Source organism: Jaculus jaculus, chromosome 9 (assembly GCF_020740685.1).
Source record: "Jaculus jaculus isolate mJacJac1 chromosome 9, mJacJac1.mat.Y.cur, whole genome shotgun sequence".
Taxonomy (NCBI): Eukaryota; Metazoa; Chordata; class Mammalia; order Rodentia; family Dipodidae; genus Jaculus; species Jaculus jaculus.
Genome location: NC_059110.1, coordinates 105,031,057 through 105,046,565, shown reverse-complemented (window position 1 = coordinate 105,046,565; position 15,509 = coordinate 105,031,057). Strand labels below are relative to the sequence as shown.

The following is a 15,509-nucleotide window of genomic DNA, read 5'->3' as shown; positions in this document are numbered from 1 at the left end:
AGCTGATGCAATAATAAAAGAATACACAAAATTTCCAACAAATACTTTCATGTAGCAGCCAATAATGAGCCCTATACTTTTCTCTAGGATCTGACTAGTAGGCTAAAATGTTATCTCTTTGCAAAATAGGGTTTATGCTATTCTGTAACAATAACATATCTCATGCTTTTCCATCTAGAAAGTCACTTATCCCTTTTCTGATATAGTCTTGAAAGTTCTTCTTGTACTTTAAGTTTTATAACCTTAACTGAAAAAGCCAAGCAAAATCCAGTAAGGTGTGAAATTATCTATAAAAATCTCTTACCACCATTGTGGTGGTTTGATTCAGGTGTCCCCCATAAACTTAGGTGTTCTGAATGCTAGGTTCCCAGCTGATGGATATTTGGGAATTAATGCCTCCTGGAGGGAGTGTATTGTTGGGGGCGGGCTTATGGGCTTTATAGCCAGTTTCCCCTTGCCAGTGTTTGGCACATCCTCCTGTTGCTGTGGTCCATCTTATGTTGGCCAGGGGGTGATGTCCACCCTCTGCTCATGCCATCGGTTTCCCCTGCCATCGTGGAGCTTCCCCTCGAGCCCGTAAGCCAAAATAAATCTCTTTTTCCCAGAAGCTGCTCTTGGTTGGGTGATTTCTAACAGCGATGCGAACCGGACTGCAACAACCATCAAGTTCCCATGTTAGGATAAGATGCTGGTTTAAAAGGGAAAACTGGGAGCCAAAGAAGTGACTGGCCCTTACGCACAGTACTAGGGGTAGCAAACTAACAGTAAATATGAAAGGTTCTAACTTTCATTCTAATATTTTGATCTGAAGACCAATTTTTTTCTCTCTTCCCTATAACTTAATAAAAACATACTTGAGGAACACTACCTAATTCCCCAAATTCTAGATCCATCCAAGAGAGGCACATACTTGCTTTTACCCACAATTTCCTATTTCTGACATGAATTTTGTGAAGCACAACAGCATCATGTGTGTGTGTGTGTGTGTGTTGGGCAGGCACATGAACATACATGTGCATTCATACATGTGGAGGCCAGAGAATTGCTCCATCTATTATGTATTGAGACAGGGTCACTCACTGAGTCCAGAACTCACTGATGTGGCTAGGCTAACTAGTCAGGTCACTTCAAGAATCCTCTATCTTTGTTTGCCAACTGCTAGGATTATAAGCCCACCTGGCATTTACCTGGGTACTGGGAAGCCAAACTCAGATCTTCATGTTTGCATAGCAGGCACTTTACCTGCTGAGCCATTTACTCAGCACTATTAGCACTCAGTTTATGTTTAATGGTTTTCAGGAGGTGGTGGTAAATCCTTCTTAAAGGATCTGTGAAAGCTTAGACACTGTCCTACATATATGTTTATTCAAGAAATTCAGGTGTGCTTCTTAAAGGTTTTTAGTAGTTTATACTTTAGTTATGGGTATCATATGACAAAACCATAAAGAACTTAATACTACATGACTCAGTAATTACAATATTTGAATTATCTTAAAGAAATAATTCAATAGAATATCTATCTGTCTATCTATCTATCTTCTATCTATCTGAAAACAGTTGTTAACTATAAAGCATATAACACACACACACACACACACATCCCAAAATAGGGCATACAAATATAAAATGCTTTTTTTGATAGATTATAAAGTATGATGAATAAAGTGGCAGACACTAGCTAACTGTTGAGCTAACCTCTTCCCTTTGCTGCTAAGTACAAAGGTAGTCTACAAGTCTTTTTCTCCTTTGGAATAAGATATGGCCATGAGACTGACCAGATTACTTCTTGGCCTGTCAAAACCTCTCCCAAAATTATCTATGGTCATTTTCTCAATATGTTGATGTTGTCACCTGGAAAACCTCAGAAGCCATAACTTGAGGTAATTTCCTTCATCAGCTTTCAGATACCTCAGTTTTAAAAGACAGGAAATATTTTTTCTTTTATCCCTTCCCTCTACCAACCTTCCCCCGATACACACTGATCTAAATTGTAAAAGGATGAAGGATGCCTCTACTGTGCTATGTCACTGGATTTGGGGGTTATATGTTTCTCCCAATTTTTCTTTGACACTCCAATATTATGGTTGGTTTTCAAATACAACCAATGATTCCTAGCATCAATCCATTTTATGACCCTAAGAAACTTCTGCAAATACATTCCTCATCTTTCAAGGAATACAGATTAAGGAAGAGAATCTAATTTAAATATACATTTAGCCTAAATATCCAATGCATCAACATAGTACTCATTCATTAATTTACTCAACACATCTCACCTATAAATGTGGTACAATACAAGCATTCAATTGACACAGTCAAGCTGTAATTCCAGCAGTTCCAGAAGCAGGAGAAAGAACATTCAAAGGTCACACACACCGACTCATACACCTGGCATTGCATTTTTCATTTGACTCCCACAATACTACACTAAAGTTAAAAAGCCACAAAAACTACTTCACATAGGAGAAACAGGGGCGCAGCTATTACACATATTAAAAATGACGACTTTCCTCCTTTTATTTTATTCTGCAAGGGTTTGAGTCACTTGACTTGAGAGGTGAGACATAAAGGGGTGCTATGAGAATTGGATGGCAAATGACACATTTCTATTCACATTCAAGACACTTCAGAGAAGTAGAATATCCAAGATGCTTTGATTCCTGTCAGTACAGTCCCAAAACATCTTATGTGGTCAGAAGTTATCAAGGGGGACAGTTTTTAATTCCTCCTTTTCCTACCCCCTTTCCTATAATTAAAACAACAAACAAACAACAAATGTGATCTTACTGAATTTTCTTACAGTTGCTAAGTGATGAGACAGAGAATTTGCATCCCAAACAACAACAACAACAAAATCTGTTGTTTCAAATTCCTAGATTCCTGACTCTTTCCTCTGGTAAGGACTTGTCAGTTATAACCTTATTACTATTTTTTTGAGTTATTTATTTATTTATTTATGAGATAGAAAGAAAAAGGCAGATAGAGAGAGAATGGGCACATTGGGGCCGCCAGTCACTGCAAACAAACTCCAGATTCATGTGCACCTTTGTACATCTGGCTTCCATGGGTACTGGAGAAGTGAAACTATGTTCTTGGGCTTTACAGGCAATCGCCTTAACCACTAATCCATCTCTAACAGCCAATATAACCCTATTCTGTGCAACAGACTAGAAGAGAAGCAAGTCTTCTTCTTTATTTTATTGACACAATTTGAAAACACTATAGAGAAGAGTCATTTCTCATATTTCTTTGCATCAATAGTCAAGGAGGGAGCTAATTCTTCTGAAGTATTCCCATTTAGTACTAATTAAAGGACAGTGAGCTCCTCTAAAGTATCAGTTTTCCCACGCTGAAAAACATCAAAGCATTGTATCTTTTATTTTTCATGTGTATATCATGTGTGGTATATGCATGGATGTTTGTATGTAGGTGCACATATTGAGGTGTGCATGTATGTGTGTGCATGTAGAGGTCAGAAGACAGCCTTGGGTTTCTGTTCCTCAGTAATGCTGTGCACCTCTTTTTTTGATACAGGGTCTCTCATTGGCCTCGAGTTTACCAATCAGGCTAGTCTGGCTAGCTAGTGAGTACTAGGGATACTCTTATATCTGACTCCTCAGCACCTGAGACTCAGGTAGGTGCATGCCACCATTCCTGGCACTTATGTGGGTTTGGTGGCTCAAATTCCAGGACTCACCCTTAAGACACAAGCACTTTACTAACTGATCTATCTTTCCCAGCCTGAAAACCCATCTCTGAAGTGATCACTTTTACAAAGGACCAAGATGCTGTGAAAAAAGGAACAACAATGAATCTGTTGATCCTCAATGATCCCAGTTCAGGTGTTTAGTGTGGTGTCACAGAACACAAAGAAACTGAAATACATCTTAAACAATTTATCACTTGTTGAGTTGAGTCTGAGAAAACTCAGGCATTGATAGGAAACTATAAAACCTTTTGTTCTCTTTCTCTCTCACTTTGTGTACATTGGAAACCTACAGGTAGCACAGGCAAGAGAAAAGCTGGTGAGGAGATCTGCTTTGTCTTGCCTTCCCACCACTGTCTCACAACACAATTCTACATCACTCCTCTCTATTAACTTATATATTCATCCATCTATTCATTAGTGCAAATCTTCTAAATGTCAAGCTCTGGGCTGCATAATGGAAATAAACCCAATACTATTTGTGAATCACTACATGGATATTCTACAAAGACAAAGATCAAAATGTTTTGTTCACCACATTTTACCATATGACTGGCCCAGTGCCCACATCACAGGAGGCATCCTTTCACTAGCCTGTGTGGAATGAATGAACAAACACTGGGGGAGAAAAAAAGTAATCACCTGCCATGGATTTATTGATTTCAAGAGTCTGATGCAACATTTATTACTATTCTAACCTCACAGAGAAAAGGGCTGAACTCACTCAGCAAATGCCTCCATCAGAATTGTTTTTCTTGAGGGTAAAAGGTAGCAGAGTGTGTACTGGGGAGAGAGCAGGGAGCGGAAGGGAAATGTGTTGACTCATATCCTTCAGTAAATGTGTTTATTCCAACTCTGGCATCGTTGCCAAATGTGTTGCAAAGCCAGCAAAACTTGGCTCTGGAATACTCACCTGAAAGTCACAGGCCTCATTTCCTACTGCCATCCCCTTTAGTCACTAGGCATGAGGGATTCAACAGAATTAAAGACTAACTTTGCATTTGATATGATGAAAGTGCCACCTTTCCCAGTTCAGGAGGTGTTTATAGGAATCCTCTTTCCTAGCCACTGATCATCTCTCCACTGCCATCCTGATAGTCCTTCATGCAAATGTTATCAAATACATAGGCTGGGTACCCAATTACCAGCCTGATTATACTAATATGGAGTAATTGTAGCTTTGTTATAAAGGCTGTCCCACCCCAGTTCTTATTACTGGAAGAGCCACCCCCAAACTATGCAAGCTAGAAATCCTTTAAAGTTATGATTTAGGTTATTAGGGACAAAAACTGTAAAAAAGCAAGGGAAATAGTCAATAATCAGAGGATTAGATGATAACTGGCACATTGCAAAGTATAGATTTCTGGCTCTCTTTCCTATGTTTTAAATACCTAGCAATAAATAAAATAAGGTTAAACTATACCTGAGTTCCCTCAAAAACTTCTGGGAACCCCCCTGGAACAAACCAGAGACAACACTGGAAAATGCTTAGTGATCTCAGGCCAATGGAGCATGGCTGGACCAGAGCCATCAGCTTTAACCTGACTGGTCTGTTTCCAATAAAGAGAAGGATGCAGGCACCGTGTCTTCAGGGCCTCACAAGGAGGCCTTTCCTGAAGGGAGAGGCACAATGTGTTTGTGTTTTGATAGCATTGTTACGTGCAAGGAGTCACTTCTATTGAAATCATACTCTTGAACACTCTCATCTCAACCTTGTCTGTCATACTCCATCCCCAGTTATTTCCATATTGCCCTTGTGCACCATTCATTGAATGTATCACCTCCTGCCTCATCTCTCTGTAGTTTCCTATGACCATCCATCCTTCACACTCAGCTTAATCAGCCAATTTTCCCAAGCCAACAATGTAGCATTCTTCAAGACCCAGCTCAGTAACCTCTAGCAGCAGTTACTACACTTTCTCTACCCTTCTTATTACATTCTTTCATAACTGCTAATATTTTAAACCTCCAGAAGCTGGGGAAATACCTGTTCAGTAAAGTGGGAATACCTGAGTTTGGATCTTCAGCATTCACATAAATGACAAGTGTGCTTAGTGCTCTACCTAGAATACCAGTACTGGGGAATCAGAGACAGGGGATCCTTGGGACAAGCTGGCTAGCTAGATTATCCAAATCACTGGGCCCTTGGGCTCAAGTGAAAGACCCTGTCTCAACAAATAAGGAGGACAGTGATTGAGAGAGAGATGCCACATCAACCTCTGGTCTCCACATGCATGTGCACACATGTATGAACACATATGTGTACACCACAGCCATGCAAATATACATACACATAATGCACACATACCACATATATGTACACATGCAAAAATAATGTTTAGCTAGATTATAAATTATAACTTTAGCACATCCTCAATGAATGTCACATAAATAGGTACATAGCAGTTTAATTTTAGGTCTGTATACTGTCTCATTAGTAACTGGATCATTGAGAGGTTTCAATGGGTATATAATTTGGTGGACTACTAGTGTGTTCTCCCAAATGATCATGTCATGGACTGGAAATAAGAGTGGCACATAGTGAAATTAAATAAAATCTCTTCAAACTATTTGGTAGCACTTCAAGCATCTGTTTCATGCCATGCAGTGTATGTACTGCTTAGCCCACAGTTAATCTTCATGACACAAATACTATGAATGGATCCATTTTCTTGGTTTTCATATGACATTAAAGACACGGTTGTTTTCATGATTCAAGTACAAAATTGAAGATATTTGCTTAGCACGCAAGTACCAAATTTCAAAGATCAAGGTAATGCAGAGCCAGATGAGTTTGGAAAAATGGCTTCTTGTGTTTTATCTCACACAGAATGTCACATAGACTGAACTAGACTAGGTTTTTAGTTGAAAAACTGGATTTTCTGAGTTCTGTGATCAAGAATAGAAGTTGATAGGAAAGGGGGCAAAGAGTTTGGTTTGTAGGTTACTGCTTATTACAAGTGTTTATTATTAGGTTAAAAACAAAGGTTATTACATCACTTTCCTTGGCTTTTTCTAACAAAAAGATAAGGTTTAAATTTCTCATCTTGGCTTGAGAACATTTTCATTTTGACCCCAGGTTTTTGCTATAATTCCAGTTCTAGCTACTTATAGCAACCCATTGACTCTAGATGCTCACTTAACCAGAGTTTTGATTTTTTTTTTTTTTTTTTTGGTCTACGCTTGTTGAAAAACAAAATAGCTTTACCTTATGGCATTTCCCTTACTCCTACCCTGTTATTTTGATGTTGCATATATTCTAGTTTGAATGTTTTCTCTATAAATTCACTTTTTGCATCCATCAGTCAATTGCTTCTATTTCATATTTCCACTACAGTCTACATACATCTCTATCACATTACATATGCTGTTTTATAAAAGACCAGAAACCAGATGTACATTTGTGTGAGTCCAGTACCTCATATACAGGCATTTGTTCATACTATTTTGTTGAACAGAGTGGAAATGAGTGAATGATTAATTAGCATATACAAATCCTGACCCCAAATGTTACCACAGTGATCACTATTGGTGTTAGTCATGAAGATGATGGCAATAATGGAGTCATAGTTATTTTATGGGAATACTTTTAATTCATTGGGCTGCTACCACATGCACAGCATGGTGGCAAACTGTGTAGTTCTCCAATCCTCATTTTACAGATAAGGAAGGGCTGACTCACTGAGCCTAAATTACTTCTCAGACACTATAAGAGAATGAATGACAAAGTTGCAATTCACAAGCAGGCCCATCTTTGTTCGAAGTCTATGCTGGTTCTCGTATGCTATCTGTAATTTGACATTGGGTTACTATAATCTAGATATTGTGCTAGGCATTTTATCAATAGTGCTTTGTTATCTTTGTACCTACCTTGCAGAAACTAAAACCTGTAGTGGTATTGCTCCATATTGTATATGAGAAAGGTGAACCCCTGTCCCCCATGAAACCCCCCAACTGTCTGAAATCCTAAATAGGATATAAACTATGTCAAGTATAGCAGTAGTTGAAGAGATGTTATACTAACTTGAGATCCAAAGTAGTGTGAAACTTGCAAGCAAGTTTTAATTAAGTTTCATCCATTGTATTAAGATGATGATCTACATTTTTTAAAAGAACAAGAATGAACATAACTATGTTAAAACTACTCTACATTTTCTAACTCAGTAGCTTTCTAAGAAGGTTTGTCCCAATATTCCAGCATCTCCCAAAGAAAATCTTTGAATTCATTTGCAGAAGTCTTCCCAGTACTTCCCCTCATGCCCTTTCGCTTGCCATGTAATTGCCCCAGCCTTTTATTTCCACTCACCCCTGCTCTTTCCCTTTAGTATAAATGTTCTCCATTTCTTTCATTTCAAGGTCTAGAATTCATCCAATGTCCTTATTTTCTTTCATGCATTATTTTTCCAATTTATAGAATTTATGTCCTATATCAGACAATTGACATTGTTTCCATTATGCACTAACATAATAAATATTAGCAAAGACATAGACATGTTACATTTGCAAAGCAGGAAGAATATTTAGGATATTTTCTGACATTTCTCTCAACAGTCCTTTATAAATAGAGAATGTAGATCTAATTGTCATTTTTGAAGGGAAACAGACTGAGAAGTAAAGACAACCACTTACATCATGTAGGTGGTTAGAATAGTGTTGGATGGTAGAATGAAATTTCTGAAGGGGTTGACTACCATACACTTTTATGGCACTTTTCTGATGGATACCTTAGGCCAAAATATGTAACACTTAGTGAAAATGGTGAAATAAAGTGTTAGGTACTGACTTCTTCAGATGTCAGTCAAACCCTTCTAAGTCAGTGAAAGGTTTCTCCACATTTACATAGCTTTTTGTCTTTGGTAATTTTTTTATTACTCAGGAAGACTCTCTCCACTTACTGACTTGAGAGTTTCATCTAAGATGAGGGTTTGCATTTTGGCTGTGTGACATCACATAGGAAAAATAATTGAAACTATCTTGCTAATGAGATAATCTGATGAGTAGTCATTTTGGGTGGGGCTCATTTATATTTAATGGGCTGTTCTATTTCAAGTCATATCGAGTGCCTAGGCCATTTGCCAACTTGGAAGGTCTTTAATGTTGGGTCTGCACTGAACTATAATATATAAGAAGAATATGAAAAACTCAGTTGATCCCATGGTTAATATGCTGTACATAATGACCAAGTGATATATCAGATGTTCCAAGTTTCATATCAATACTGAGGAATAGAAATAAGCTAGGATCCATTCATCATGATGTACCAAAGCTTAATGCTACTGGTTCTATTAAAAGAAAACAAAAATGACACATTTTCAAAGGCTATAGTCAAGACTTCATTGGAAGTAGAATTGATGCTCTATATTATGAAATGCTCTGGCCAATGAGTATTCTTTTAAACAAGCCAACAGGGAAAAAAGATTTCTATTCTACCACAGCTAAATCTATATCAACTGGGACTTTTGGGAAATAAATAATAATTGATACTACTGAATGCTTATGTGTCAGACACTGTCCTCACTGAAACATCACCAAACACATTTAATCCATCTAAAAAATATGCAAGGTGTTATGTTTCATAACCTTTATATACATAGGTAGATAAATTTATAGTCTTTAGATTAGGAAAGGACTATACTAGATAGACATTTCTTGTGTCTGGGGAGTACATTTTTTTTTTCTTTTTTGGTTTTTGAGGTAGGATCTCACTCTAGCTCAGGCTGATCTATAATTCACTATGTACTCTCAGGGTGGCCTTGAATTCACTGTGATCCTCCTACCTCTGACTCCCAAATGCTGGGATAAAAGGCATGCACCACCATGCCTGGCTCAGGAGTACTATTTAAAGTATGCTGGGGATATTTGGGTAATAGCTTTCTTTATGTGCTAGATTGAAAGAATTATGTCCAACTAAATGTTACCATATTTCTAGCTTTAAATTATATTAACTTCCAAATTTTAATACTAGTACCCATTTAACCAAATTTATTCTTCAATGAAAGATATCAAAATTAAAAATAAACACTGAATTAAAAAAATCATCTGAAGGACAACTTGAATGAAATGATATACTAATTTTTAGTTCACTTTGACCTGGGTATGAGTTCTGGATGGTTTGCCTCATGTATAAAATTATCCCCTACAAATTCTAAGAAGAAACAAACTAAAATACCTGCATTATATTTAAAATGTGAAAGTGTATCTCATAATTCAAATTGTTATTGCTGTTATTATGAATAAACTGACAAGGAAGCAAAGTTACATAATAGGAAAGTAAGGTACACGGTATGAAGGAAACCAAGCAGCTCTCTTTGACCAGGAAATTCTCTCCTCATGCTGCTAAGCTTTCTTTCTCACTCATCTGAGAGGCTTTTGTAGGGAGGGAATGGCATTCTTGCTAGCTTAGGGAAAAACCATGTCTCTCTGTCTCCATCTCTCCCTCTCTTCTTTCCTCTCTTCCTGGTCTCTTTACACATCCCAGCTACCTATCTTACATTTTTAACAAAATAGACATCTGGGTTTAATGAACGCCAAGGAGAATTCTCTGATCATGGCATTCCTTCTTCATCTTTTTTTTTGTGTTGTCCCTAAGTCACCAAAATTATTTATATGATCTCTCAAATGGAAGACACACGTGCTACTTGCTCAGCAGCAAACTAACCTAGACACAGGGACCCCTGGTCCCTTTCCTAACCAAATTACTTCTGCACAGCCACCAAGTCGATGAAGCCCAGGTATCTTACCTAATGTAAGGTACTAAAACAAGCATGCAGAAAAGTATTCTCTCTCTGTGTCTCTTTCTCCCACCATCCCTCCCTCCCTCCCTCCCCCCCTCTCTCTGTCTCTGTCTCTGTCTCCATGTGTGTTGGGATGGAGGGGCTATGAGTGGGGGTTGGAACATTTGCTTAACAAGACCGTAAGCTATAAACCTAGAGTTTTCTTAGAAGAGACCATCAAATACAATCCACTCTACAAGCGTTCCACATAACATTTCGTTCGGCAAAATGTTTATACTGCAGGCTTTTTTTTTTTATACTGGCCTTTCCCAGACCCATGTTTCTTAGGATTGAAGTTGACCCTACCAATGGATCATTCATCACTGTCTGGTAATGTGATGCAGATTATTACCATTCACTGTTTGGAATATCTCTTTCTAAGATGGTGAAGAAGGGCTTAGTTTTTATATATTAATTTTTTGATTTAATAGATTCTATGATCAGGTTTTGTTCCTTTTGGTGAAGCTCAGTCATGAGTAAATTAAAACTACAAATCATGGGGACAAAAATGAAAGAGCCACTAAACCCTCTCTGAGGCACGATTATTCAATCTTAGTGCACTGCATTCCTACACATCCTCAGGCTGTCAGATGGGAAGAGAAAGGAGTTGAAGATCCACACTGTGGCAACTGTGATTCATGATTATATCACTAATCATAATTTAGACATAGATGAGCATCATTGAGTAAGTGGTTCTGTTTATAGGAGGAGAACACATAGATCATGGAGAAAGAATGGCCTTTTGAAGTTAAGTATAATGTACCTAATGCTGAATCTTTGTGTATATGTCTTCATAGAGTGCCAACGAAGGCAGCTCTTAACTAAACATGTGGAAGGCTAACCTAGTTTTCTGTGTTTTGCTAATAACGAGCAATTTTTATAACACTTTCATCCCCTCATTATATAGCAATGATGATTATTTCCTAAATACATGAAAAAGCACACACACACACACACACACACACACACTCCATAGCACTTCTCCTGGCCTGGAATTATTATTCTGTTTGAATAATTTAGTTGCTGATCTAGCGAATCAAATGCAGCTATGACAGGTGTGTGCCACCAAGACCTCTTTTGGAGGCTCAGGACGCATATTTGCTCTTCTTATTCTCCTATGTCATTTCCTGGTACAGTTCAGAGCATTGGGCCAAAGAGGATTCTGGGGGAAATCCAGAGCCTTAGCCAATGTTTGCCAGTCTGAATGAAACTCAGATGGCTGGTCTGACAGAAAATTATTTATGATGCTGGAAACAGGTTTAAAAAAGGCTAGTGAAATATTCTGGAACAAGAGAAGAGTCTGACATAAAGATGCAAAATGTGGCCTTATAGGATGCCATTTAGTCTAATCTTGGACAGAGAACTTATGTAAACCTCTACAAGCAACCCAGGTTGTTTTACTGGAAAAGCAAGATAAATTGTGAGAGGCAAAAGGCAATGACCCTGAAGCACTTTCCCTTGCCTGCCACGTGAACACTAGAACTCAGTAAAGTACTACTGAGTTGCATTTTTTAGTTGTATGGCCAAGCCAATATGATTTCAGGTATCAGATTCCATTCCTGTTTTAGGAGGAGAACACTGACATCAAACAGTGGTGTTTGGAAATGGGGCCAAGATAAAGACAGATGAAGGGTTTTTAATAGTCAGAATCAGATCTGAATTGGGGGGAGGGGGTGGAGATTGGCAAGGCTAAAGGAAGAGGCAGAAAATCTGTCCTACCCCATCCCCATAGCTGTTCAAATGTATCAGCTGGCTTACAGGGGGCAGGGCTCCTGTTTATCCTCCCTTGGTGACTTCATGGGAAGTTGGCTCAGTCCCCAATTCTGCAGAGGGAATGCAGGCAGAAGGGAACACAGCAAATGGGCTACACCCTGGGTGTTTAAATGGCAGGTGCAAGGGAAATGGAGTGGGTGCTGGTCAGTGGGAGGAGCCAGGGAACTGGGGAATAAAGCTGGTCCTGGGCTTTTCAGGCAGAATTCCCTCCCATTCCCAAATTCTTGTACCAACAAAGACACAGCTTAAAAATGACAACCCCCCCCAATACACGACCACTCGGGTGCAAGCATGTCCCAGCCCTATCCTGTTCATCCTCAGCACCTTGGAACTATTCGCTCCTGAAACCACAGGTTGGCACAAGCAGCCCTGGGCCAGCATCTGAGCCAGCACAACCTTACTTCTGGGAATTAAGACCCATAATTCTAAAGTGGCTTTTGTAATATTTTGTTGTCTGAGTGGGTTTTTCTTTTACTTGGGGTGGAGGTGGGCGTGCCACCGAATTTCTAACATTCTAAATCTACCCTAGGTATCGAGGGAATGTAAGGAGGATTTCTCCATCTCTCCAGATCTCTGCCGGCGCTCCCTAGCCCCGCATACTCCCGCAGTCCCTTGAAAGTGCCTAGATGCCAGCGCAAAGCTCCGCGTCCATTTTGCCAACCTGGAACCACCGAGTTTGGGAACTTTGAAAGCCAGAACATGGGGGTGGGGGTTGCCAAGGCTCAGATTTCGGCGCCAGAGTTCTCAGGCAGGAAAACAGCAGAAAATCAAATATCTACCTCCCTCTTCTTTCTTGGATCCTATCCTTTCCCTCGTCCCTTGGCAGGAGATTCTGACCCCACCACACACCAATACACACACACACATATGGGGGGGGGGGTCAGGGAGGGGGAGGGAGGGAGGGAAAGAGAGAGAGAGAGGCACTCACACACCCTTGGGCTTACATGGCTTTCAATTTCTAAGACAGCAAAGCCACAGAACCGAAAGAGGCTGTGCCACCCCCTGGCTTTCCTCGCGACGTCTACACACGCTAAAACCCCAGACATTCCAAACATCACCACATCACCCAAACCCTCCCCTTGACTTCACCACGTCCCGTACCTGATATGCAGACGATGAAATTGGCTTGAAGAAGAAAAAGCACCTCCCAGACTATTTCCATCCTCCGATTCTCATTCCAAGTGCATCACTCGACGGGAAAACAGGGGGGGAAAGGGGGGAGCCCGACACGGCACACACATATACACACTCGCACACACTCCCGAGAGAGCGCACACTCGCGCTCCCACCCGACAGCCGCCGGCCAGGGACAGTCACCCCCCCAAGATCAATATCGCAGTTTGTATTGTTCCAGTAAATCTCCCCTTGGGCTCGACGGATGTGCACCCCAGATGTGCTGACACATGTCCGATGCCTCGCTGCCGCCTCGGAGGTGTCCGCGCTCGAGCGTCTCCGCTCGTCTCACCAGGGGTGGAAATGGCACCGGCCGCGGACACCTGAAGCCACCGGCGCTGGGCTCTTCCTGCAAAAACGAGACTCCGCTCCGCCGGGCGCCCCAAGAAGACATAGACGACAGCCCCCCGCCGGGCCTCGCGGTGCAGTTCCGTGTGTTGGGGCGGGGGGGGGGGTTGGAGAGGTGCTCCTAGCCGCTGCTACTGCGCTGGCTAAACCCGGGCGGTCGGCGGAGACAAGTTGCCCTCGAAGTCCGTTCCCCTCACCGCGGCATGGTCACCGAGGGCGGCTGGCTGCAGGCTCTGCTCGGGGCTGTCCTCCTCCTGCTTCCGGAGGGCGGGGTGGGCGGGGGGGGGGGGGAAGCGCAGACACGGCACCCACAGAGAGAAAGAGAAGCGGGGAGATTATTGTCCGAAACAGCCGGCAGCCTCTGCTGACCCTCCCTGCTCCCGGAGTCCGCCACCCAGAGGGTTCCTGCCCGCGCGCCTCGGATCCAGGGCGCCGGGGACGCGGGGGGCTGGCGACTGGGGCTCGCCGCGGACCAGGCTGGCTCCCCGCGTTGCACGCGCGCTTTCTGCTCCTCCGCTATTTTCCAGGGTTCCCTAGAACCCCCAGTTGCCTCGCTTCCATCGCCCGCAACTAGCGCCGGCGCCGAGATTTTCCGCAATGCAACTGCAGGGGTCGTTATTTCCTCGCCTACGGATCCCGACGCTTTCGGATTCGGAGAGGAGGAGGAGGAGGAGGAAGAGGGGAGGAGGGCAGGTTGGGGCGGGAGGCGGAGGAGGAGGAGGAGGAGGAGGCTCCGCCAGGTGAGCGTCCCCGACCCCGCCACGAGTCCCCGCATCAGCTGAGCCGAGCGGCCCCCGGAGGCGGAGGCACTAGTCGGTCCAGGTTGGGGCGGTGAGGCACAAGGCAGCCTTGGAGCTTCGGGCCTGGGTGGCGGCCGCTGCCTCGGCCGGGGCCCCAGGCTGCATCCTCCGCCCTCCACCCCCCTTCCCCGGCCGGCTGCCTCCGGCCGCCTCCACGATTTGGAGTTTCTTTTCTCCTGGAAAAGAACTTCGCGCCAGCTGCTTCGGCGCCAGAGACCCGTGAGGGATTCATCCTGGGACCACGGTGCCACTGTGCCTGCCGTGCGCTCCCCCTCTGCTGCAGAATATTGGGGATTATTTATTTATTTGGGCATCTTTTTTTTTTTTTTTTTTCCCTTGCCCTCTCCCTTTCGTCCCTCTTCCTTTCCTTCCGTCCCATTTTCCGCTCTGGTGCCAGAGTACTACTTACCCCAGAGTTCTCTCTGCAGGTGCCCAGACCAGATGCAACTCTTGCCCGCAAGTCGCTCTCCTCCCTCCTCCAGCAAGAGGGTGAAAAATGGTCTAGGTCGGGATACCAGCCATAGACAGCCGCACCTCGAACTCGGCTCCCCGGAGGAGGATCCGAGACCACTGGAACCCGGGCCTTCCGGGAATGGATTTCCCCCTCGGGTTTCTTTTTCTTTTTCTTTTCCTTTTCCTTTCCTTTTCTTCCTTCTTATTTATTTATTTTTTTTCCTTCTTTTACTCTGTTTTTCTTTAAAGCAGCTCTCTTTGGAGGCTTTTACTCGGCCCCGGGATACTATCTCCGCCGGAGACACCCAGCAGCTTCCAGGGAAGGTTTCCCCACCGGGCCGGCGCGCGCGCACACTGGCCCGGGGCTAGGAGGGGGCGGCCCGAGCACCACCCACCGAGCCCGCGCCGCCGCCGCCAGCCCGTCCTTCCGCACAAGGTCTGGGGTGAGGCGCACGCCCGCTCTGCAGCCACACAGGGACCCGC

The 15,509-nt window shown here is 42.6% G+C and overlaps 1 protein-coding gene across 2 annotated transcripts in view; it reads right to left on the bottom strand.

Moving 5' to 3' along the window:
• Ca10 (carbonic anhydrase 10) overlaps positions 1 to 15,187 on the bottom strand; it is a 546,239-nt gene extending 531,052 nt beyond the window's left edge. The window contains exons 1-2 of one of the 2 annotated variants that reach the window (XM_045159300.1): positions 14,983 to 15,187; positions 13,354 to 14,030 (exon numbers count right to left, since the gene is read on the bottom strand). In XM_045159300.1, coding sequence (XP_045015235.1) covers positions 13,354 to 13,414 — 61 coding nt within the window. In that variant the 5' untranslated portion in view covers positions 13,415 to 14,030; positions 14,983 to 15,187. The remainder of the gene's footprint in view (positions 1 to 13,353; positions 14,031 to 14,982) is intronic. The other variant, XM_004655625.2, reaches the window with a different exon arrangement.
• Between the last annotated feature and the right edge of the window lie 322 nt (positions 15,188 to 15,509).